At 40.6% G+C, this 25741-nt stretch overlaps 1 protein-coding gene across 1 annotated transcript; it reads right to left on the bottom strand.

Annotated features, from left to right (window-relative positions):
• Positions 1 to 1399: 1399 nt before the first annotated feature.
• On the bottom strand, positions 1400 to 3260 carry LOC147896214 (uncharacterized). Its single transcript, XM_087383196.1, has 7 exons — positions 3023 to 3260; positions 2772 to 2887; positions 2395 to 2594; positions 2192 to 2270; positions 1893 to 2109; positions 1760 to 1817; positions 1400 to 1645 (listed from the first exon to the last, which is right to left on the bottom strand). The coding sequence occupies exons 1-7, from the start codon at positions 3186 to 3188 to the stop codon at positions 1519 to 1521; spliced, it is 963 nt and encodes a 320-aa protein (XP_087239322.1). The 5' UTR covers positions 3189 to 3260; the 3' UTR covers positions 1400 to 1518.
• Positions 3261 to 25741: the final 22481 nt, after the last annotated feature.

The following is a 25741-nucleotide window of genomic DNA, read 5'->3' as shown; positions in this document are numbered from 1 at the left end:
CATTCCAATCCTATGGTCAATATGAGTGATTATCGTGCACCATTAGATCCTTTTATGCACGACATCAATGGAGGGGATGTGCATTTTAACTTTCAAACAAATTATAACATGGGATCCTCATTTATTAATGAGTCTAAGTATCGTGAAAACTTCACTTTACCATGATGTTTTTCCCTACCAATTTGGAAATTAAGCTATTTCCTAATCATCTCCCTATGAGGCCCTTTTTGAGTTCATGTTTCCCCTAATAATGCATCCATGACAACACTCCAATGAGGTAATGGAAACACTACTTAAGGGATGCAACGAGCCATATGCTTTATTCGAAAGAGCAACTCCATGGAAAGAAACTAGGTTTGTTCTTGTAAAAAACAAAGAACTTAACATGGATGAAATGAAAGGATTCTATCTTTGAAGTATGATGCAAAATCCTAAGCAATGAAAGGAAAATACGAAGATAATCAAGTCAAATGAATCCCTTGTTAAATATCTGTAAGGGCAACAAAATTTATGGAGTATACATTGCTCAGAATCATAGCACCATGATGGACCCTCTTACCAGCCATTCTAACACCTCCTAATGGACCCTCTTACCAGCCATTATTTTGCTCATCTACACTTCCCATACATATTCTAAAGGCCCTTAATCTTAACAAATTATTCCATAAATAGAGCATAAATATAACTTGACCAAGGAGAAACGTAATAAAAAAATGGATTTATTTTTCAATGGAGACATTCAATGAACTTCTTATGTGAAAAGCTCCTCCACTCGATTAAGCTAAGATGATCAAAGAAATATCTTCAAAATTTCTGGCGAACAAGAGACTTGAACCTATAAAGGTTTTCCAATAGATTCCCTCCAATTGAAAATAAAGAGGGACATCCCTCATCCCTTCTTATTTATTAGGTCGATTCTTTGAAAATACTTCTTTCACAACATCTTCAAGTAACCTCATGGGAAGATCCTATTAGTGTGTAAAGACTCTCTTTGAAGTCTAGTATTTTTGTACATCTGATCTCGAACTAGACTTGAATGACAATTGGCCCAATTCAAGAAAAATATAGCATGCAAAAGTTAAACTTATGGAGATTAAGGCCATTCTTAGGTACAAGTAGAAAAAGATATGTGCTCTGTGTGTAGATGGGTGTTACATAGCACACGTTGGCAAGCATGTTAGACGATGTCTACAGGCTTTGTGAGGAATTCTAGTATGAGCTTTTGAAGTAGTACTTATGTGCATATATATCTAGAGTAAAACTTTGAATCAAGTGCTTTATATAGTCCAAAATAATGTCTCACAATTAAAATAGTACTTGGAACTTTTTTCTATTCAAGTTTAAGGAGGCAAATGTTTCATATTTTACTCTAGAACTCGTAGATTAGTTTAGAAACCAAGTTATTACATTTTACCAATTCACGAGTATATACATGCAAGCTCTGAAAGTGAGCAAAGATTAAAGATTACCATTCACTCCAAGGTACGCGATATTAATTGACCAAAGACTACTAGTTGCTCAACCCTGCACCGCGTCAGCTATGGGGATGACGAACTCAGTGCATCGTTTTTTTGGACTGCTAGCTCTCCCCTCTCCTTTAGTCTTCTCCCTTTGCTCGCTAATTCCTTGTTGCTTCACCTGCACCCTGCACACGTTTTCCACATCCGAATCCCCCAAAGGAAACACGTATCAGATGATCCATCGTGTGGATTTTTCTTTCCACGCTAGATTTCTGTCTCAAAGACCTATCACAGCATACCTGTCTTTCCTTTTCTCCAAGAAGCGCGCCAAGGATGCCTTCCTTGCGTGTGGAAGCTCTACAGCAACACCCAATTGTTATAAGCAGCTAAAGTTCGACGAAAAATACAATAATATGGACCCAAAGGCCATACCTATTCCAGCATGCGATCGCCTTGGCACCGCCTGTGCTTTGGGCTCTGTCGCGGTTTTGGTGTTCAGTGTGACTGTGCTGCCGGGGGCAGGAACTTCCACCGTTAAAGATCCATCCGCTACTACTGTTCCACGCAAATTATTCTTTTCTCCTTCGGGTGGTGGAGCAGTCGTAGACCCTGAATTTCCTGTGCCAGCCAGAAGCATGATAGCGTGTGCCTGCACAAAATCCCGATCTAAGCGCATCTTCGTTGCAGATCGGACGTTTCATGCTCGCGGCGAACCGCTGATCGAGAATCACCTTATCAGTCGGGACATCGTCGTAGACATTCACTGTCCCGCAGTAAAAGACGGTCAGCTGAGCATTCGATACCGCGGGTCTACGCAGACAGATCCCGAAGAGTCACAGGACACCAGAACTGGGTTCCTGCATGCCAGGAAATACAGCAAATACCACAGGTTTCGTCTACAACGAACAGAGATGTGATTTCAAAAGAATGATACCTAGATGGTACATGAGGCAGCTGAAAGCCGTGCGTAGACGACGATGCCTTAGAGTTCGGAAGATTGATGTGATCTGAGAAATTTTGACGGCACGGGATAGATTTGGGGGAGCCGAATGCAGTGCTGTCGTTGAGGAAGACGGTGGAGGAGTCTTGGCTTCGGACGAGTTTCCGGAACGAAAGGTTCCGGTGGTCAGGCACCTGCTCCCCGGTACGGAAGACAGTTTGCGGCCTTAGAGTCCGTTCACCAATTTGGAAATTCTTCTCCATCAGAATCACTAGAGAAATCATATCTAGCTGCGCTGCGCTGTTCTCTTCTCCACACAAGGACTCCTCTTCTGTTCCCATCTCCAGCTAATTGTGATCCTACCTACTTACCTCGGAATCGCCTCGCCAGGTGACGGAATTCGCCTCCGACTTGGTATCATCAGAAGATGCAGGAAGCCTAGTCAGTTCTTTTGGAGCTTGAGTTCTGGAGGCGTGCTTAACTGACCCTGCATACAATCATTCTTGAGAGGCAGCTACAACGATCAAATGGTCAAACAGAAAAACACAGAGCGCTCTCTCGTCTAGTTGGACGACGTTTCTCAGGCGATATCACGTACTCATGGTTTGCCAACAACACGCACCTGGTGTTCGTTGCAGAGGGTGAAGCTGCTCCGAAAGCCGACATCTCCCCAAGGACGAGGGGTCGTGGTGAGGCCCACGATGGTCCTGTCCGCTCTCTAGAAGGGAATGATCATCAAAGGCGAGTTTGAGGGAGAGGGAGGAGGTTTGTGTGGAGTAGAACGACATAGCGGAAGAGGAAGGTGAAAGCTGTGGCGATGGCAAAAAAAGCAGTGTGTGTGTGAGAGAGAGAGAGGAGTTGATTAGTTGAGAAGTGAGACGCCGATGGCATATGAATTTCGAAACGTGTTTTTGTGTTTGGCACGTGGGGCGAAGACCGGATTGCGTACGATTGGGGAAAATAGAAAATTCATGTCCGCGTAGGACCCCTCTCCCCCGTGGCACCTCCCATTGGCCATGGATTTCGTACATGTGCTAGCAGCTCCTTAGACAAATCCCCAATTTTAAAATCGCCTAATCATTTAATTTTCACGGGTCCGCCTTACTGAAATCTAGTTACAAAAACTTTTGAGTTTCAATACCTTTGCATTTTTTAAAATCTAAATATAACTAAAATCTAGAGGAACTATCACCTTTTTTTTAAAGATATGGGTGAAGAGAAAATTTTAACAATTCACATTAAGTTAAATCTTGAACATACACATCTCTCTCTCTCTCTCTCTCTCTCTCTCTCTCATCCACCCATTGAAAGTAGAATGTGACACTCAAGAAATGTGTCACGCTTTCCTCCACATTGACAACCCCAATGGTTTCATAGTCACCACCTCCTTTATGTCACGTTCAACATGCCCCCAAGCAAAGCACGCATAGAGGCTTTCTAAGACTTCCCAAGATGTCCTCTCTTGGGGCTACCAAGGAGGAGTATGTACTCCTCTTTCTTTGAAACCTCTATTCAATTTCTAATGAAGAGAGTGGGAGAGAAGGAAGGAGTCTCACTTGCAGCTTTCTCACATACACAATGGGGGAATATACACAAAGGTGGAGGCTGAAAACAGTTTTCCTCTTCTTAGTTGTGAAAGCCAAAAGAACTCTAAGTACAAAAGAATAGGTGAAACCTATATGTGGGTCTCCAACCAAACTCAGCTAACTAAGGTGGCATACTAACTACTGGAGTGCATAAAGATAGCTGTCATCCAGCTATTATTCATGGGCGGTGTACCAACCGCATTTGCAGCTAACAAGTCGGTGACATAAATGCACAATGGTCACCCTGGCATATCACGAGTGGAGCTCGATATCTCAACATTTCTATGCACTCCTCTGAGACTTACACACAATAATGTGGACAGCATGTGGGCCATGGTCCAAGACTAGCTAAGATTAAGAAGTGGGTGCTAAACATGGATAAAAGCCTCCTATATTTCCCAACAATGGAGCAAGGAAAGAAAATTATATCTTTGCAATGGAGATTGGAGAAGATGCAAAAAAAAGATGGCTTCATGGGGAGATAGGAATAATTAGGAGTACGCATGGGGCTTGTATTTGCATCCATGGTGATAGCCATCGGACTGAGTATGTGTATGTGACAAGTCAGGTGGTAGGCCAATAATCACAATCATAGATGTCCCAAGAAATTGTGGTATTAGAGACAAATGTTAATGATACTATGTGCTATAAGGAGAATACTATTGATGGAATGGGCATTTACTAGATAGCTAGCAAAGGGGGTAAGTGTAAGAAGTTGATTTAATCTATTGTAGAGCATTTTTAATTTCTGTAGGATTTGACTCTCTATGCATATCCTACCTTGATTTAATGTGTAAGAAAATATTCAAAAAAACTCTTTATATACATATTTGGGTGATATTTAATATCATATCTTTTAGAAGATCCAAACTAGTACAAACTTTTCTATTGATTAATTCACATGAAAAAATAGGAAAAGAAAGATTCCAATGCATTTAAGTATAATTTTAAGTTACAAAGTATCAATAAGTAGTCCAAGCACAAAGACAATCCATACTAGAGAATTATTCAAAGCTCTGCCTCTCCACCCCCATGCCATCCCCCTCCCCCTTCAAAATCCCCCTAGACACACACACCCTTGAGCGCCCCCTCTGCCAAGTCACAAAGAAACCCCCTTACCCCCTAACTTATAAGCTTAAACAACACCTTCCCAAAACCCCCCTCCCTTACACTCACGTGATACTATAAGGAGTCGTTGTGAATCCCCCTTGATTGAAACAAGCAATTGTTTGAAAATGGAAAAGGTATACCTACAAATTGAAGACATAAAACTCCTCTCCAAAGGTGTAAATTATGAATATTTGTAGGTTTCCAGGTTGTACTAGTGATGATTTTTGTGCCCGCATTGTGAAGAGACATAAATATATGCCATTTAAACACGTATACTATATGTATCTTGTGCAGTTGAAGAATGATCCACTATGACATGGATTCGTGCACAATGCTCACATACTTCAGCATGAGTTGACACCAATTGTAACAAGACAGTACCAAAACCATTAGCAATTGAGTCACTAAAATGTATTAATAAGTATAGACGTCTAGAAATTCTATGGGGTTTTTATGTACATTGAGTTTGTAGTCATTACTTTTGATGTTCAATAGGAGAGGCTCCTAGGTTTCATTGTATTTTGTAACAAGCCAGCTTATGGAACTTAAAACAATACTAAGACCATATAGAACTTGACTTATTTTCAATTTATGGATATTTATAGGCATATGGGAATTTCCATGAGGTTTTTTATGAGTGGTCTTTCAAGACGCACACTAGGAGACAATCCTGATTTTCATTATGCTTTGTAGCAAGCCAGTTCATGCCAATTTAATAAGCCAATAATAATCTACCATATAGCACTTGAGTTGCTATTTCATGTATGGATAAGTACCAAGCATATGGAAAAGATTATGAAGTTTTTTGTGCCTAGGTCTTTCAAGACATGACTAGTGAATGTAAGTTGAGATGACTATTTTTAGTCATTACTTTTGATGTTCAATAGGAAAGCTTCCTAGGTTTCATTGTTCTTTGTAATAGTAGAATTGATCCTTTTTGTAAAAAATAGCATTCAAGGATTTGCATATATTCTTTCATTGACTATGTGGCAAGGATTTCAACTATAATTGTCAAAATACTAGAATCATTAGAGGTGCACTACTATATTTGGTAACTCTGTCCTTCAAAATATGAATGGTAGTAAATGGCACTTTATTATGATACCACAAGCTTATTATTTTAAAGTTAATCTTAAATTGTCATCCACATCTTGTTAAGAGTGGAGCATGTTGGGTACTAACTACTCTTTTTAGGGACAATAGTACACGGTGCTCCTTGCAACTTAATTTGTTGTAGTGCATGTTGGACACAAAATACTCGTGTAATAATCTTGTACAATAATATTTCCTTTCTTTTCCCAAAGAAAACAATCCAAAAGTACATGCACCATCTCGTATCCTTATAAGGGCAAGTCATTTTCTATTATGGTGAAGTGGGTAGTTCAACCTTTAGTGTGTTTGGGATTGCTTTGTTTGGGCGAAGGGATACTATGGGTACTAGATCCTAGCAGAGACGTAGCTAGAAAGTATGTTTTTGTGACCAAACGATGATATTTTGTTAGCTCTTGCAATCGATTTGATGACATAAATAGGAATTCTTTGGTGTCAATAGCTGAAGAGCACGAAGCTCATTGAACTGACAACCCTCATGGTTATCTTATTGCACCCTCTAAGGATATCTAGATGGATCCTTAAAAATCCTTTAGATGTCCTCCAGGTCATAATTATGGGATAAATATGAATCTAATGAGTGATACAATTGTTAAATTCTTTAAAGGCATCCAATTGTTGTGTGTCACATGTGTTGGGTTATGTGCATGTGGTACCCACACCCCCGATGCACCTAGCCACCCGGTGGGACTTTATGCCTCAAAAGGGTATGGGATGAGAGCCTCCTTCCCATGTTGTGTGACTTATATACCTACCTCTACCCTCTAGAGAGAGATGTGTATGTTCAAGATTTAACTTAATGTGAATTGTCAAAATTTTCTTTTCACCCATATCTTTTTTAAAAAGGTTCTAGATTTTAGTTATATTTAGATTTTTAAAATGCAAAAGTATTGAAACTCAAAAGTTTTTGTAACTAGATTTTAGTACACAATGGCGTACAGTGGACCCGTGAAAATTAAATGATTAGGCGATTTTAAAATTCGGATAGGGATGGGGCATTTGTGGAAGGAGCTGCTAGCACATGTACGAAATCCATGGCCAATGAGAAGGTGCCACGGGGGAGAGGGGTCCTACGTGGACATGGGGAGATTGAAAAGAAAAGTAATTTCTATTTTCCCCAATCGTACGCAATCCGATCTTCACCCCACGTGCCAAACACGAAAACACATTTCAAAATTCATATGCCATCGGCTTCTCACTTCTCAACTAATTGACTCCTCTCTCCCTCTCACACACACACTGCTTTTTTCATTAATAAGTGAAGAGCAACGATCGGTTTATCGCACACCTCCCAATGAGATACACAAATTTGCATTGTCAATGTGCATATTGCACATAGTATATTTTTAAGCCGTAAGTATTTCAAGTTTAATGCGCTTTATGTCTTATTTCAAAAATAATAAAAATGTTGTGCTTTGTAATTCTCACCCTCTACTTATCTAGTGTATTTTAGGAGGGGTGTTGAGACATAAATTGTGCATATTTGCACATGTCCCTCAAAGTGCCAGATTGGTGCATGTGGACGTACTAGCCCTAGATGCTCTTATATTTATGGGCATTTATACTCTTTTTCTCACCCTAAATTATTCATGTATATTTATGTTGTTGAGGATCTCTCTCGCCCCCCATGCTTGTGCACTACACATCTCTTCACACACTCCTCCTACTCCAATAAATGTTCTTTAATTTGATAGGGTTATATGGCAGCTAAGGTTTCTTTGCAATGTTGAGTTAATTCTAAAGCATGATAACTCTACTCATGTTCTTAGCATTGAACCTATTTGATGTAGATTACTTTCCTCATAGGATTGGGATCATGACATCTTTGACATTGACATTGATCAAGTTAATTGCTAATATTCTTATTTTTCGTCCCATGAGGATTGCTTTTCCTAGGGATCTTTTCCTTGCTTAGACGTAAATCCTATGAGCTCACCTAACACCCATTAGAGCTTTTGTTCTATGGTAGTTGGATTAGGTAGCTCTTACAAACAATGGAGAAACTGGACGTGTAGCAATATGTTCCCAATATACGAGCACAATATCAATGGCATGGTTCATTGCATGGAGTTGGCAAGGGGAATAAAGACATTTGATTTAATCCCTCTTGTTCTTGGATGGAAGGGCATTATGACCTCTAGCAAAAAGAGGGTAGAGGTAGGTATATAAGTCACACAACATGGGAAGGAGGCTCTCATCCCATACCCTTTTGAGGCATAAAGTCCCACCGGGTGGCTAGGTGCATCCGGGGTGTGGGTACCACATGCACATAACCCAACACATGTGACACACAAAAATTGGATGCCTTTAAAGAATTTAACAATTGTATCATTCATTAGATTCATATTTACCCCATAATTATGTCCTGGAGGACATCTAAAGTATTTCTAAGGATCCATCTAGATATCCTTAGACGGTGCAATAATATAACAATGAGGGTTGTCAGTTCAATGAGCTTTGAACTCTTGAGCTATTGACACCAAAGAATTCCTATTTATGTCATCAAATCCGTTGCAAGAGCTAACAAAATATCATCGTTTGGTCACAAAAACATACTTTCTAGCTACATCTCTGCTAGGCTCTAGTACCCATAGTATCCCTTCATCCAAACAAAGCAATCCCAAACACACTAAAGGTTGAACTACCCACTTCACCATAATAGAAAATGACTTGCCCTTATAAGGATACAAGATAGTGCATGTACTTTTGGATTGTTTTCTTTGGGAAAAGAAAGGAAATATCATTGTACAAGATTATTACACGAATATTTTGTGTCCAACATGCACTACAACAAATTAAGTTGCAAGGAGCACCGTGTACTATTGTCCCTAAAAAGAGTAGTTAGTACCCAACATGCTCCACTCTTAACAAGATGTGGATGACAATTTAAGATTAACTTTAAAATAAGAAACTTGTGGTATCATAATAAAGTGCCATTTACTACCATTCATATTTTGAAGGACATAGTTACCAAAAATAGTAGTGCACCTCTAATGATTCTAGTAAACCCTTGAATGCTATTTTTTACAAAAAGGATCAATTCTACTATTACAAAGAACAATGAAACCCAGGAAGCTTTCCTATTGAACATAAAAACTAATGACTAAAAATAGTCATCTCAATTTACATTCACTATTCGTGTCTTGAAAGCCCTAGCCACAAAAAACTTCATAATCTTTTCCATATGCTTGGTACTTATCAATACATTAAATAGCAACTCAAGTGCTGTATGGTAGATTATTATTGGCTTATTAGATTGGCATGAACTGGCTTGCTACAAAGCATAATGAAAATCAGGATTCTCTCCTAGTGTGCGTCTTGAAAGACCAGTCATAAAAAACCTCATGGGATTCCCATATGCCTATAAATATCAATAAATTATAATAACTTAAGTTCTATATGGTCTTAGTATTGTCTTGTTACAAGTTCCATAAGCTGGCTTGTTACAAAATACAATGAAACCTAGGAGCCTCTCCTATTGAACATCAAAAGTAATGACTACAAACTCAATGTACATAAAAACCCCATAGAATTTCTAGACGTCTATACTTATTAATACATTTTAGTGACTCAATTGCTAATGGTTTTGGTACCATCTTGTTACAATTGGTGTCAACTCATGCTGAAGTATGTGAGCATTGTGCACGAACCCATGTCGTAGTGGATCAATCTTTAACTGCAACTGCACACGATACATATAGTATACATGTTTAAATGGCATATATTTATGTCTTTTCACAATGCGGGCACAAAAATCATCACTAGTACAACCTGGAAACCTACAAATATTCATAATTTACACCTTTGGAGAGAAGTTTTCTGTCTTCAATTTGTAGGTATACCTTTTCCATTTTCAAACAATTGCTTATTTCAATCAAGGGGGATTCACAATGACTGCTTATAGTATCACGTGAGTGTAAGGGAGGGGGGTTTTGGGAAGGTGTTTTTTAAGCTTATGTTAGGGGGTAAGGGGGTTTCTTTGTGACTTGGCAGAGGGGGGGGCTCAAGGGTGTGTGTGTCTAGGGGGATTTTGAAGGGGGAGGGGGATGGCATGGGGGTGGAGAGGGAGAGCTTTGACTAATTCTCTAGGATGGATAGTCTTTGTGATTGGACTACTTATTGATACTTTGTAGCTTAAAATTATACTTAAATGCATTTGAATCTTTCTTTTTATATTTTTTCCTGTGAATTAATAATAGAAAAGTTTGTACTAGTTTGGATCTTCTAAAAAATGATATTAAATATCACCCAAATATGTATATAAAGAGTTTTTTTGAATATTTTCTTACACATTAAATCAAGGTATGATATGCATAGAGAGTCAAATCCTACACAAATTAAAAATGCTCTACAATAGATTAAATCAACTTCTTACACTTACCCCCTTTGCTAGCTATCTAGTAAATGCCCATTCCATCAATAGTATTCTCCTTATAGCACATAGTATCACCCCATTCCCTATAGGAAAAAATAGTCCATCATTTACAAGAGCTCCATGAAAAGAATAATAAGAGATATTTCAATTCTTAATATTCTTCCAAGTGGGTGGATCCTTGGACAAATGCTCACCATAAACTCTCCCAATTGAAAATCTATGCATGCCACCAATGGATCAAAGTTTGCATGTCCATTCTCCCACCAGCTCTGGATTCTCTTTATCCCTTACTCTACCATTTCTCTATATGGGTCATTTTTTCATAGCCTACATCTTCTCTTGTGACCCTCTTGGAATTGTGACTTTATGCAAGAATGTATGTGATCTCCTAGTGGAAGATGCAAAACCTTTCTTTGTTTGGATACAAAATTTTAGAACAACCATTCTACATAGTTTGAATCACCTTCCAATGTGCCTGAGCCTCATATAGCATAAACCCTTTAAGGGTTGGGGTTCCAAAACCTTGGATCCTGAGCCCTTATAGTAAGAAACAAAAATTGTGAGAAGCTCTTGAATGTATCGGTTTTAAACATGTGGTCCCATGGTGGACCATCCATCATTTCAATGGAAATGATCCAAAAAGTCCTAAAATTTATCCAAGTCTACTCCTAGTGTTAGCCAAAAAAGAAATCAGGACAAGAGGCTAGACACTAAGCATGGCGACGCTCAAGGGCCATAGAGGAAAGCAGAATGTGAGGGCAAAATGTTATCATGGGAGGAGAAAAGGGATTAAGAGGGGAGGGAAAGAAGAGGGAGACTATGGAACAAGGGGAGAGGGAGAGGGGAAAGAGGAGTATGTACATGGGTGGAGGAGGAATTTAGAGATGGAGACATCAAGGAAAGAGGGTCATGCTTTATTTGAAAGGAAGGATGAGGGGGAAATATCAAAATACTAGCTAGGTGGCTTTACAATAATGAGCGTGTCTCATCAAGGAATAGCCCCCTCCTTTTATAGCTAAGAGAGGGGGTCACTCCCAATAAATGCATCCTCCCACATGCATGGTGTGTGTGGAAGAGTCTCCCATGTGGGCTAGGCGGTTATGCACTCTCAATTGTGTGCGATAACGCTTGGCCACATTTTTCCACATATATCAACTCCCGTATCCCAAGTCTATGATACTCCCTTGGTCTCTTCCCAATTTTATAATATGTTCAAACATCTAGGAGGATAAGTGGAGGGTTGGCACAAGGAATCTTGCCACCTCATCCTACTTTCCCCATTATTTAACTTGCACTCTTGGACCTTTTATACCTCCACCACATGGGCCTATCCTATATGGAGGGAATAACCCAATATAATATCCATCTCCACCTATTTTATATTACTTCTCCCATGGACTTTGAGCCATATCTCACTAAATGCAGCCTAGGTGGAGGGGTGGCACATGGAGGACCATGCCACTTACATTTTATAATATTACTACCATGATTATGTACAACACACCTTATAGGTCCTCTTACATGGAAGGGTGGCACATGGTCATGCCCTGCCACCTCAACCCTGAGCCCTATGCACTCCATATTTTATTATACTATTGCCACACATACAAGCACACACTCATATTTATGCCTTTTTACTTTGGTCAAATTTATCCATAACAGTTCCCCCCCTAGGCAGGGAATGCACAGCATTTCCATGCCTGGGACCATCACCCACAAAGAAGGGCTTGAGATAACGCTTGTTGATCACCTTCTTGCCATATGGCTCATGCAGCTCCTGAGCTTCTACAGACCCATTTCTATGTTCCTTGATGACTTTGTATGGACCGGTCCACAGTGGTAGATCTTATCCATTTGGTGGTCCAATCTATTATCAAAGCATAGCACAACATCCCCCTTAGCAAAGTGTCTTCCCATCCCTTGTGAATCTTAGCATCCAAGCGGGCCTTTTGCCAATTCTTTTGGATTTCTATTTGGTGTAATGCAAGGCATCGGGTTTCATCTAACTTCTCAAGTTGTACCAATCTGGCCTCTACATGTTCATCTTCTATCATCCTCTGTTCTTGTGCCAATCTCAAGGCCGGAATCTCTATCTCTAGTGGTAAAACTGCCTCAGTACCATACACCAACTCAAAAGGAGTGTGACCTGTAGACGTTTTATGAGTGATGTTGTAAGCCCACACAGCTTCAGTGACCTTTTGATCCCACTGGCTCCTATTCCCTATGGCCATTTTTCCCATGGTTTTAGTCCACTCCGTTTGACCCATGGATGCTGGATAATAGATGCTAGAAGTGCGATAATCAATACCCATGTGATCCATGAGCACAATTCCATTGCTTCATTTAAGAATGGACTCCTATCGTCAGATACTATTTCCATGGGTTTCCCAAACCTGCACACCATCTGCATAAATCTTTGAAAGGTAACAGGAGCATTGGTGAGGCCAAATGGCATTACTTTGAATGCAAATGTCCCCCAAGGTGTGGCAAATGTGGTTTTAAGCACATCTTCTTCGGCAATTCTAATTTGATAAAACCCAGAGTAACCGTCACAGAAAGTATACATCTCATGACCACTTACCTTCTCAAGAATGAGGTCTTGAAAGGGAAGAGGATGATGGTCCCTCTTGGTGGCTGCATTGAGTTTCTTATAGTTGATGCAGACCCGCCACTTGTTGTTTTTCTTTGGGGTGACTACCACTGGTGAAACCCATTCACTACTATGAACCAGAACAATAAACCCAGCTTCTACAAGTTTTTGCAACTCTGAGTACAAAGCATCGGTCTGTAGGGGCCCTAATCTCCGATACTTCTAAGCCATAGGCTTCGCATTAGAGGCTTCAGCTCTATCTTGTGCTCTATGGTAGTCACATGTCAAAGGTGGTGGTAGCTAGTTGCGAAAAGGTCAAGGAAATCTTTGAACATTTCTAGGAATTCATCTTTCTCACTTGGGGTGAGGTCTAGGGAAAGCATAGATTCAAGCTGTTGAGGACTAGCTATTACCTTTTCTATAGGTGGCGGGGGTGGATACAGCCCCATCATGTAAATTTCCTCATCTGAGAACTCCTCCCCCCCGTCTAATCCTTCCATTGATTCAGACACCGAGGATGAGAAAGTATCACTGTCTTGCTCCTTCTTCTTCTAGTCCTGTGGCACCTAGTGTGGATCGGGATCTTCTCCTTAGAAGCACCAAAAGACATGTGTCCTATGTTCCAATAGGTGACTGCGTCACTCTTTCTCAACCATGGTCTCTTAAGTATGGCTGCGTAACTCCTACCTGTATCTTCAATGTCCACTACATAGAAATTGACGGTGGTGGTCAACCCATTGACAGTGATGGGCAAATCCTCAATGACTCCCAGGGTGGCAAGTCGTTGACCATCTGCTACCTTGATTCGAGTGGAGGAATGCCTTATGCATTTCAAATTCAATTTCTTCATGATTCGGGGCACCATGATATTACATGCAGCTCCCCCATCAACACACACACTTTTGACATGACAATTGTCTATGATGACATCTATTGTATGTGGCTACCGATCAATTTCTTTAGAGATAGAAGAGACCTCTTATACCTGTCCCTTTTTCTTGCTCCTCCTTGTTGAGAGCCCTTACTATAGCTCACATCTCACCTAGGGGCTTGATGCAATTAGTTGAGGGAGCATGATGCTCAAAGACCGATGAGTAAGGTCCTGAATGACCGAATAATCCTCTTGGCCCGAGCCGATGGGAAAATCCGAGGGCAACCACTTACTCCTACGAGATCTTTTAGTCTTCTCTGTTGGTGGGTCTGCCATCTCAGCATCTGAGGGCTCTGAGAAGGACACCTTCTTCTTGGGGCAGCCCGGTTGGAGAGGGGTTCGAGGTGGTACAACTTCTTTTCCCGAGGTCAAGGATCTCTACATCAGAATTCTCAAAACCTAATTGACTTAGAAGATTCACCCTTGGAATATTGGGACATTCGGTGTGATAATGACCCTTCTAGTGGCACTCGTAGCATACAACATTGGCACGTTCTCTTGGAGGGTGATTGGCTTGATTTTTTATGCCCACTATCTCAAGCCGAAGATCATTCAGGGCCTTAGCTAGGTCATCAACTCCAGGTTCTTTTGCAAGAGGGGCCTCTTTAGCTAGAGGGGCCGAGGGAGTAGAAAGGAGGGGGGCTCGTGGGAGAGGCTAGGGAAATCTTTGAGGCAGAGGGTGAGAATATACACATTGTTGAGGGTAAGCATTTAAGGGAGAACCATACTTTTGAGGTGGAGGTGGTGGATACATCCTTGATGGGGGGTGGGAGTATGCCCCTAGGGTGGACCCCCTAGGTTGTTGTTGCCAGAGCGGAGGGGGTTGTGGAGGGACAATCATCTTCTTTGAAGCAGGGTCAGATTGAACTTTATCAAACCTTTGAGCAATCTCATGTGCTAGCACCATAGTTTCTAGATTCTCCCATTTAAGCTTGAGGTAGAATTCGTCACTTGCTCCTGCTACAAGGTAGCCTAGCACATGCTGAGTCATTCTAGCTCAAAATCTAGCATTGTCCTTCTGCATGGCAATTAAACAGTCCAGGAGCACGGCCGCTCGATCCACATATCGATGCACCATCTCACCTTCTGACTGCTTCAAGTTTGCCACTTGCAAGTACACATTCTCTGACTCCTCTTCTTTGCCGAAATACTCAATCATTGCTGCTGTCAACCTTGGCCAGCTTTGGCGAATGTCTTCGGCCTGCTTCTCATACCACACTTGAGACAAACCCTCTAGAAATGTGGGAAGAACAAATAGCCATTTGTCTTCAATAAGAAAGTTGAGAGAAAAACAACGGTGCTTGAAGGCCACAAGATACTCATATGGATTTTCTTCAACCCATCCACAAAACACGGGAATGTCAGCCATGCTTGGAAAATGGAAAAGAGAGAGATGAAATGAGGCTTATCTATGGGCAAACAATGGAAAGAGGTAGCTTGAACTCAAAATCAGGTGAAGATACATCCACAAAGCACACATAGGCAGGGTAGGGTGTGACTAGTGTATTGTGAAATACTACATGGGAAGAATTTTTAGCATAGAATAGCTCATAGACAATCTTAAAAGGACCAACCCTCATGATATCGCATCCATCTTTACAAGTGAGGGTTAGAGACATGGCGCTGCATGAGGTTGTTCATCAAGGCAAACAAGAATGCCATGACAAATGTCAACAATTGGAGAGCTTGGACATCACCTTTAGCTTCTTCTAGTTTTTTAATCGCCATGCTATTTTTTCAAGGGGTGTATGGTCTGGCATCCTTCTTTTAAGAAATGTCCTTGAGGACCTTTCTGATGATCTTCCGAAGTCAGTAAACTCATACTATCAAATATGCCCAACACTTGTTTCATGATGACCACAACCTTTGCATTCCTTACAAATGATCACCATCATTCGTGGCTTGTGGCTTTGTTGGGGCGATGCTTCCACTCACTTCATGCGTGATTGAAGTACAAGCTTCACGTGCTAAGAAATCAGCAACTAGATTTTTAGCTCAAAGGATATGCTGAATTTTTACCTCTTCAAATTGGTTGCAAAGTTCCAATGCTTGTTGATGTCATGGAACCAAGCCTTTGCTCCGCACCTTCCACCTTCCACTAACTTGTTCACACATGAGTTGAGAATCTCCTTGCACCTCAAGTTGCTTGATGCGATGTTCTTGTGCCTTTTGTAGCCCAAAAATGAGTGCTGAGTACTCAGCTTGGTTGCAAGTACTTGCAGGTGCAGACTTGCTATAACAATACTCCTCACCACTCGGTGAAGTGAGCTTCACACCCATGCCAGTAGCCTTGGTTGAAGGTTTGTAAGCTCCATCAAATTAAAGGATCCAAGATGTCATCACACCAAGACTAAAATCCGGACATCCCAAGTTTCCGGTAGTCCAAGATAGGTAGAAGGAGAGGGTGGGGAGAATTCAATACTTGAGCCAAATGTTCAGCACCAAATAAACTTGCAATACTTTGTTGATAGTTTATCTTTAGACCAAAAAGAATTACAACTTGAAGCTCAAAATGAGGCACAAAGGGTTGATTAGGTAAAAGGGATTCCTTGGTCAAAACATTACCAACCATAGCCAAGCCCTAGAAACCTTTGTAGTGAGATTGAGAATAAACCACTCAAGATAAGCTTATCCACATGAATTAACAAGTAGATGTGCCAAATCTCCCCCCAAGCTTGGGGAGCATCCCACCCTTTAAAGAAGGACACCCTTTTAATTACCTTCGAAGTAGCAAGTAGCTCAATCCCTGCATAATGAGTAGAATTAAAATCAAAGTTCTCCTAGTGTATCACTAGTTCTTCACCTTGAATCATCCACGGTGTATCATCCCACCCGTCGTCTCCTTGAGCAATGCATTGTACAATCAGTTATTGCAGATCGACATGAATATCAAGAAAGAGATCTCACCCATTGGTAGCCGTAAGGCGTGGAGGACCAGGCACCAAATCCTTAAACTTGTCGAGAAGTGACATAAATATCCACCCTTCTTGTGTGGCGTGCATCCATGAAGTGAACTTGGAAAAGTTTCGAATCGGCAATCTAGTAGGGGATGTGAATAGAGCACATGAAATGAAATACTTTTGCTTTTTACAATAAGAGGAAACTCCCCACGGTTAGAGAGTTACAGTTCCCGAGATTTCAATATATAAGCAAAAATCATTACATTTTCACCACTTCCTACTTGTTGGCCCAATGATAAGTCTCCCTTTTGTGAAGGGAGAGTCTTGGGTTCAAATCCCACTCTTTAATAAAAAGAGAGGAGAGGAGAGGAGAAGGAGAAGAGAAAGAGAAGAAGAGAAGAGAGGGGGGCGCGGGATCTGTTACAGTTTTGTAGAAACCCAAAAAAACTGTTCATAACCAGAAGACGCAAGAGCCCAGAAAACCATCACGATCTGTCCGCAATGCACGAGGGTGTACACAATGGATGCACAAATGTGTGCACAGGAGCTCAGAGGGAGCACAGATGCTACAATTCTGTAGATGCAACTGGTACGAGCAGAAGATTCGCCAACGAGAATACACATAAGAACTGTGAGCAAAAAGTAGGCAGACTGGAAGTGCAGAAGCAGGGACATTTTGTAGCCGTAGACACAGGGAAGGCACATAGTTGGGAGGTGCAAAAAGTACAAAACTATGCATGGAAGAGGCCGTAGAGCTGCACCCAATCGTAGGAGTAACAAATTTTACACCACTAGCCGTGGAGATTTTGATCCCAGCAGCCACACCATTTCTGTAAGCCAGAAAAGAAATCAGGACAAGAGGCTAGACACTAAGCATGGCGATGCTCAAGGGCCATAGAGAAAAGGAGAATGTGAGGGCAAAACGTTATCATGGGAGGGGAAAAGGGATTAAGAGGGGAGGGAAAGAAGAGGGAGACCATGGCACAAGGGGAGAGGGAGAGGGGAAAAAGGAGTATGTACATGGGTGGAGGAGGAATGTAGAGATGGAGACATCAAGGGAAGAGGGTCGTGCTTTATTTGAAAGGAAGAATGAGGGGGAAATATCAGAGTACTAGCTAGGTGGCTTTACAAGAATGAGCGTGTCTCATCAAGGAATAGCCCCCTCCTTTTATAGCCAAGAGAGGGGGTCACTCCCAATAAATGCATCCTCCCACATGCATGGTGTGTGTGGAAGAGTCTCCCATGTGGGCTAGGCAGTTACGCACTCTCAATTCTGTGCGATAACACTTGGCCACATTTTTCCACATATATCAACTCCCATATCCCAAGTCTATGATACTCCCTTGGTCTCTTCCCAATTTTATAATATGTTCAAACATCTAGGAGGACAAGTGGAGGGTTGGCACAAGGAATCTTGCCACCTCATCCTACTTTCCCCATTATTTAACTTGCACTCTTGGACCTTCTATACCTCCCCCACATGGGCCTATCCTATATGGAGGGAATAACCCAATATAATATCCATCTCCACCTATTTTATATTACTTCTCCCATGGACTTTGAGCCATATCTCACTAAATGCAGCCTAGGTGGAGGGGTGGCACATGGAGGAGCCATGCCACCTTACATTTTATAATATTACTACCATGGATTATGTACAACACACCTTATGGGTCCTCTTACATGGAAGGGTGGCACATGGTCATGCCCTACCACCTCAACCCTAGGCCCTATGCACTCCATATTTTATGATACTATTGCCACACATACAAGCACACACTCATATTTATGCCTTTTTACTTTGGTCAAATTTATCCATAACATTAGGTGCATTCTATTCAACAAGATCAACTTTAGAGGTGTTGATAATAATATATTAAAATTATATACAAATATATTAAAACATAGTATACCCTATACAATTATATAAATATGATATATTTTTAAGAATTTATTTTTAAAAATTAAATATTAATAAAAATAAAAATATATAATTAATAACTAAATAGAAATTAAAAATATAATTAACATATACATTAGATCTATATTAAAATAACTTTTTTAAAAATTATATCATTGATATGAGAAGTGTATGGATGTGATCATTAAAAAAACTTTATAACAAATTAAAGTTAGTAAAAATATGTGGATCATTAAATATAAAATAACTAAATTAAATAAGTAAATATCATTAATTTTTAAGTCAAAATATTTTTAAAAATATAAACTATGATAAATTAATTAAAAGATATTTATATAATATATTTTTATTAAAAATATAATTTAACGCTTTTAAAAATTAAAATTTGAAATCAAATAATAGTGTTCAAACAATTAAAGAATATTGGTATATAATAAAGTAAGGAGTTTCTAAAAAATCATTCATTACTTCAGAAATTAGTGAATGAATTTATAAGATACATGAACTTAAAAGAAATGCATCCATAAGCCTTTAGCTTTGAGCTCTTAGCTTTTGTAGTTATCTCAGATGGATATGATGTGGGGGTTAAAGGTCACTGTGCCTTTACCCCGATTATGTACAATACTCAAACACATATATAAATGAATGAAAAAGAAGATTAGGGTGGTTATGCACCCACCAAAACTTGTGTGGCTCTCTATCTCTCTCTCTCCCTCTTCTGTTCTTACTTCCGTTGAGAGCACTCTCAACTGGTATCAGAGCCCGGGTGATCTAGCTGAGCATAAGTGAATGCTTCGAAGCTCAGCAGCTTTGTGGGAGGAAGGAGAAGCTCTGTGGGAAGCTTTGTGGGTGACTTTACTTGCATCCGAGTGTGTAGAGACCTTGGAGGAACCTTTGGAAAAGTCACTTTGGTTTTGCGAAGTGGTTTTGAGAGCCTGTTAAATGTTTTCAAAGAAAAAGTCGTTTTTTGAGCTTTTCCCTATTCTGTTCGATGACAGAGACTTCATATTGACTTGTAGAGGCAACTATTGCTTGCTTTTAGTGTCCACTTCACTTCAGGAGCTTGGAAACACCTTCATTCTTGAATCTGGGATCATTTCATTGGATTTTTGACTCACTGTGTCAGTTTCTACGTTTTTTTATCGGGTGTTAGAACTCAAGTTTGGAGCAACCATTTGCAGATCTGTCAGTTCCTGTGGACTCAGGAGGTCCTAAAACTTCTATGTTGCTCATCATTCGCACTCCGGTGGAGTTTACAAATAGCTCTATTTCCAAAAACGTTTCTCAGTCCGTGTGTTGGACCCAGTGATTGAGACCACGGTTTCCAAAACCGTCTGTCCCATTGCGTTTCGGACGCCCAAAAACCCCTACTTGTCAGTTCTTGCGTGATTCGGTGGAGGATTTTTAGAGTTATAGATCTTTGTGTATTCGATTTCGTCTCTCTGTTATGCATTTTTCATTCTAAGGTTTTGAAACCTTAGATTTATGCCACATGGCAGTGGATAAGTGTTGACTCCCATTTCTCACTCATCGGTTGGGATTTTGAAGTTCTGGCAGAAGAGAGATACTTGCAGATTTTCTTGCTGAGTCCGATTATGCAATGGTGCCCATGCTTTTGAGGCATCTCAGGTTCTATTTTCAGTAGCGGTCATTACCGTGGGACAATGATTTCTTGAGCATACCTTATGCAAATCACTCTGGTTGCAGTTTGAGCAGTGTGCACTCATTCGTGGTATGCATTGGGTTGCAGTGGATGATTTATAGGCCATTTGGATGCACATTTGGATGCATTGCGGTCCTTATTGGATGTGCTGATAGGCCCAAATTGCCTTGTGGGATGCTATTTTTTATGGACGCTTTGCACATGGATGCTATTTTATGCTGAGGGACAGCTTTGACACATTGCAGGTGATGCACTGATTGTTGAGATATCGAGCTCCACTCGAGATATGCCAGGGTGACCGTTGTGTACTTATGTCACCGACTTGTTAGCTGGAGATGCGGTTGGTACACCGCCCACGAATAATAGCTGGATGACAGCTATCCTTATCTACTATAGTTTGTGGCTCAGTTAGTATGCCACCTTAGTTAGTTGAGTTTGGTTTGAGACCCACATATAGGGTTCTTCTATTTCTTTGTACTTGAGTTCTTTTGGCTTACACAACTAAGAAGAGGAAAACTATTTTTCAGCCTCCACCTTCGTGTGTATTCCCCCATTATGCATGTGAGAAAGCCTCAAGTGAGACTCCTTCCCTCTCTCCCACAATCTTCACATGGTATCAAAGCCTTGTTCGTGGTAAGGAGCTCAAGAAAGCAAGCCAAGTTCGTGGTGTCCTGGTAAGAGGACCAGTGTTGCTTTCCTATTTCGAGTTTGGGAGCAAATCTCTGCAGGTAGCACAACCAGAAGTGCAGGAGTGCACTGTTTCAGATTGAGACACCCTTTATTTTTCTGATTTGAGGCCGTTTCGGGGCCCGTTTTGAAGGCGGAAGTTCTTCGCAGGCACTCAGAAAAAGGCCCTATTTTTTGCTGTGCGACCACTGCGCAGCTAGTCCGGTGGAAAGGTGCCGCAGAAATTGCATCGTATGCCTGTGTGCAGAGATATTGGGAGTTGCAGATTCATGCCTATTGCCTGTTGATGCAAAATCGTCACTAGGAAGTGACTGTGTGGTGAAATACCACTCTCGTCGGTTTTGCAGATCTGCCCGTGTGAGGCAGAAGCTGTGTTTTTTGCAGTGACAGAATATTTTGCAGTGTTCTGTAATGGCATCTGATTCTCTTTCACAGATTGTCACTGAAAAGCTTGACAAGAACAACTTCCAGGCATGGAAGTTTAGAATGACGAATTTCTTGATGGGGAAAGGCTATTGGGAATTCATTACAGGAAATGAAGAAGAACCTGTTCTTCCTAATGTTCCCAGTCAACAGGAAATGCAGGCATTCAAAGGATGGCATGAGAGAGCCAAGAAAGTTATGTACTGGCTATCAGTATTTTGAACTCCATGATTGTGCATATTCAGGATGCAAATACGCCAAAGGAGGCATGGGATACTTTGGCAAAAATGTATAGCACAAATACGCAAGCCAGGAAAATGCAACTCAAATAGGAGTTGCACAATGTGCAGAGAGAAAATTTGAGCATAAATGACTACCACATGAAAGTGAAGAAAATTGCAGATGCACTTGCTTCCATTGGGTCGCCAGTGGATGATGATGATTTGGTTTCTGTGACCTTGAATGGTCTAGGAAAGGATTATGCACAGTTCCGGACATCCATTGTCGTCCGTGAAAACTTTCCTGATTTTGAGGAGTTGATTGCTCTTCTAATTTCTGAAGAGCAGAGAAATGGGGGTGCATCTTCTTCAGCAGGAACTTCAAAAGAAACTGTCTTCTACTCAAATGCTGGCAGAGGTAGAGGCAGAGGTAGAGGAGGCCGATCTGCAGGCCGTGGTAGAAATCAGAATATGCAGCAAACGCAAGAAAACCAGTCCTATGCAGGAGGACGTGGTAACTCTAGAGGCAGGGGGAGCCAAAGAGGCCGTGGTGGATGGCAGAGAAGCCAAAATGCAAACAGCAATGTTGAATGCTACTATTGTGGCAAAATGGGTCATATGGCTAAAGACTACTACAAAAAGCAGAATGACATTATGAGTGGAAAATTGCAGCAAGGCAATTATGCATCCTCTAGTAGACAGGGCGATGACAGAAATGAGCATTTGTTTATGGTGCAGCATATGACAAATTCTGTAACAAGTGCAGAAGAAAGCAATGATGTGTGGTATGTTGACTCAGGTGCGTCAAACCACATGACAGGTCACGCTGGATGCAGGATGCAAGAAAAATGGAAAAACCAGGATTTGTGGAGACTGGTGATGATACTGCACATCCTATTGTGCAGATTGGCAAAATTCCTTTGTCTATGCAGGATGGGAAAAAGAAATACTTGTCTGATGTATTTCATGTCCCGAACATCACCAAGAACCTGGTTTCTGTTGGTCAAATGGTTGAGCAGGGCTTGCAGGTTAGATTTAATCCTCATGGATGCTTTGTTGAGGATATGAAAAATAACGGTCGCTTGATAGCAAAAGGAAAGAAGAAGGGCAGGATGTTTACATTGGATGCAGACATGCCTGAATTGAGTGCAGCAATGTTTGCACATGGGACCGGTGTAGTTGCAGATATTGATATCTGGCACAAACGCATTGGTCATGTTAATATACAGCGACTAAAATCAATGCAAGCCCAAAATATTGTTGCAGGATTGCCTAAATTCAAGGTTGCAGAAATGCACAAGGTTTGTGAAGCCTATCAATTTGGGAAACAGGCAAGGAAATCTTTTCCTAGGCATGTTCAAGAGAGTAAAAAGCCATTGGAATTAATCCACTCTGATGTGTGGACTACAAAAGCTGCATCTATTGGAGGCTGTCACTATTTTGTCACATTTATTGATGACTTCAGCAGAAAACTGTGGGTGTATTTTATGAAAAAGAAAAGTGAAGTGTTTGGGCACTTCAAAGCTTTCAAAGCTATGGTTGAAAAAGAAATAGGCCTGCAAATAAAATGCCTAAGGTCAGATGGAGGGGGAGAGTACCTCTCAAATGAGTTTGCAAGGTTCTTGCAGGAGCATGGTATAAAGCAGCAATATTCATGCAGTCGGGGACGAGCATTTTCTGAGCGAAATCTTCCGAGCGTCCGAGCGAAGGAAAAAAAAAGCTTTCAACTATGCATAAATATGGCAAAAATCGATCAGAAGAAAACATAGTTTCACTTAGAAATATGCAAAGTATTATAGCAATGCCTATTTTATACAAAAATCTTTAGGTGAATCTTTAGGAGTGGTGAGAGCATAATGGGATGGCTTTTGAAGAAACCCACATTTAGAGTAGACTTCTCTATGAAAATTCCCTTATGATCCTTCTTACAACTTTTACTTAATAGGGGGTGACATTGAAAACCCTCTCTCAACCTATCTTCATGAAAGGGTTTCTTCAAAGAAAACTCATTGAAGCAAGCCATCCAGGTAGTTTCGCCAGCGAAACCCCTTTGAAGTAGGTCTCCCAAGGTAGTTTCGCTGGCGAAACTACCTTGGACAGCACTTTTAAAAGTAACATAACTTTCATATCCAATGTCCAAATATAGTCATTCAACCACTCAAATTGATCGGAACACCCCCTTTGAGCACATCCATGGAGTTATATTTTGGAAAATCTTGCATATATTGTATTAAATATTACATGTATTTTATGAGAGTGATATATAAGCCCAAGTTAATACTTATTTATAGTAATTTAAACTTCTTTAGAAACATGTCCATAAATATCTTGTTATTTATGCTATAAAAACACTAAAAAGACATTGCCATATGATATAAATGTGTTGATAAGTAATTATCTATGCATAGTATTATTACATTGAGAGTGATTATGAGGGATGTTTCTTAAAGGAATCAACACTTTTTTAAGGTAATAATAGGGGTACAAAGGGATGTCTCTAAATAAGAAATTTATGTTGTGTAAAAATGAATGAGTGACTAGTCTGTATATTTTTATGATAAAGGGATCTAGTTCTAGTGAAAGTAAAAGTGTAAAAACCATATTTCCTAAAGAAATACATTTTTTTAAATCTCTTGAAAAACACGCTCGGATAAACCTGCTCATAGGTTTTTGCTCGTAAAATTGACGCATCCCATGCAGTCATACCCCACAGCAAAATGGAATTACAGAAAGAAAAAACAGGCATATTGGTGGAGAGGTATCTCGGGCTATGCTAAATGAAAAAGATCTACCAGATTATTATTGGGCTGAAGCAGTTGCTACAGCAGTCTATATAATGAACAGGACTCCCACTGCAGCAATACATGGCATGACGCCAGAGGAGATGTATACTGGTAGGAAACCAGATATTTCTCATTTGAAGATTTTTGGTTGCATTGCCTATGTCCATGTGCCAGATGAGTTGAGGTCCAAGTTGGATCCAAAAGCTAAGAAGTGCGTCTTTATTGGTTATTCTCTGCAGCAGAAAGGGTATAGATGCTATAACCCTTCTACACGTAAGTTCACAGTGAGCAGAGATGTTGTTTTTTATGAGATGAGCAGCTGGTATAAACCAGTAAATGTGATGATTGATGTAGATGCACAAAATGGTATTGCTGCACAGAATTCACAGCAGCAATCACAAAATATCAGTGGACCTACAGTGTCCTCTAGTAGAGGTTCACATACTTCACCATGGACAGGTAGATTGAGATCAGAAGAATCTCCTCAAAGCAATGCAGATAGTGGTACGCAGGTATCACGAAAAGGAAAAGAGAAGGTAGATCAGCCCATGTTTGATGTGAATGCAGGTCACTCTTATGTGGATGGTGAATCCAGTGGCTCAAAACAGAGCATTGATGATGAGTTGGGTATTCCTTCTGTTGTTACACCTGGAGTAAGGAAGACCAGGGATGTTTTGAGAGCACCTGGAAGTGAGCCTATTTTGCACAGGTCTACCAGGGTTAGGTATCCTGTGGATAGGCTGAAATATGATGGATTTACAGCCATTCACTATGCCTATATGGTCAAAGTGATACAGGAACCAGAACCCACTTCTTTTGAGCAAGCCATGGGAAATGAAAAATGGGAGAAAGCCATGGATGAAGAAATGGATGCCTTGGATGCTAATGCTACATGGGAATTGGTGCCTTTGCCTAAAGGCAAGAATGCAATTGGTTGTAAGTGGGTTTATAAGATCAAGCACAATGCAGATGGTTCTGTGAATAGATACAAGGCAAGATTAGTTGTCAAGGGGTATGCACAAACATATGGCATTGATTATGAAG

This window comes from Dipteris shenzhenensis, chromosome 12 (genome assembly GCF_047967505.1).
Source record: "Dipteris shenzhenensis isolate YYH24624 ecotype China chromosome 12, Dip_SZ_1.0, whole genome shotgun sequence".
Lineage (NCBI taxonomy): Eukaryota > Viridiplantae > Streptophyta > Polypodiopsida > Gleicheniales > Dipteridaceae > Dipteris > Dipteris shenzhenensis.
The sequence above is the reverse complement of the archived record's forward strand: the minus strand, read 5'-3'. Positions and strand labels throughout refer to the sequence as shown.

Bases quoted from the DNA above. Each gene is read 5' to 3' on its own strand.
- LOC147896214 (XM_087383196.1), bottom strand. From the start codon at position 3,188: ATGTCGTTCTACTCCACACAAACCTCCTCCCTCTCCCTCAAACTCGCC. The intron at 1,818-1,892 runs GTATGGCCTTTG...GTGTTGCTGTAG, and splicing joins GCGATCGCATGCTGGAATAG to AGCTTCCACACGCAAGGAAG. The intron at 1,646-1,759 runs GTATGCTGTGAT...AAACGTGTGCAG, and splicing joins TTGGAGAAAAGGAAAGACAG to GGTGCAGGTGAAGCAACAAG.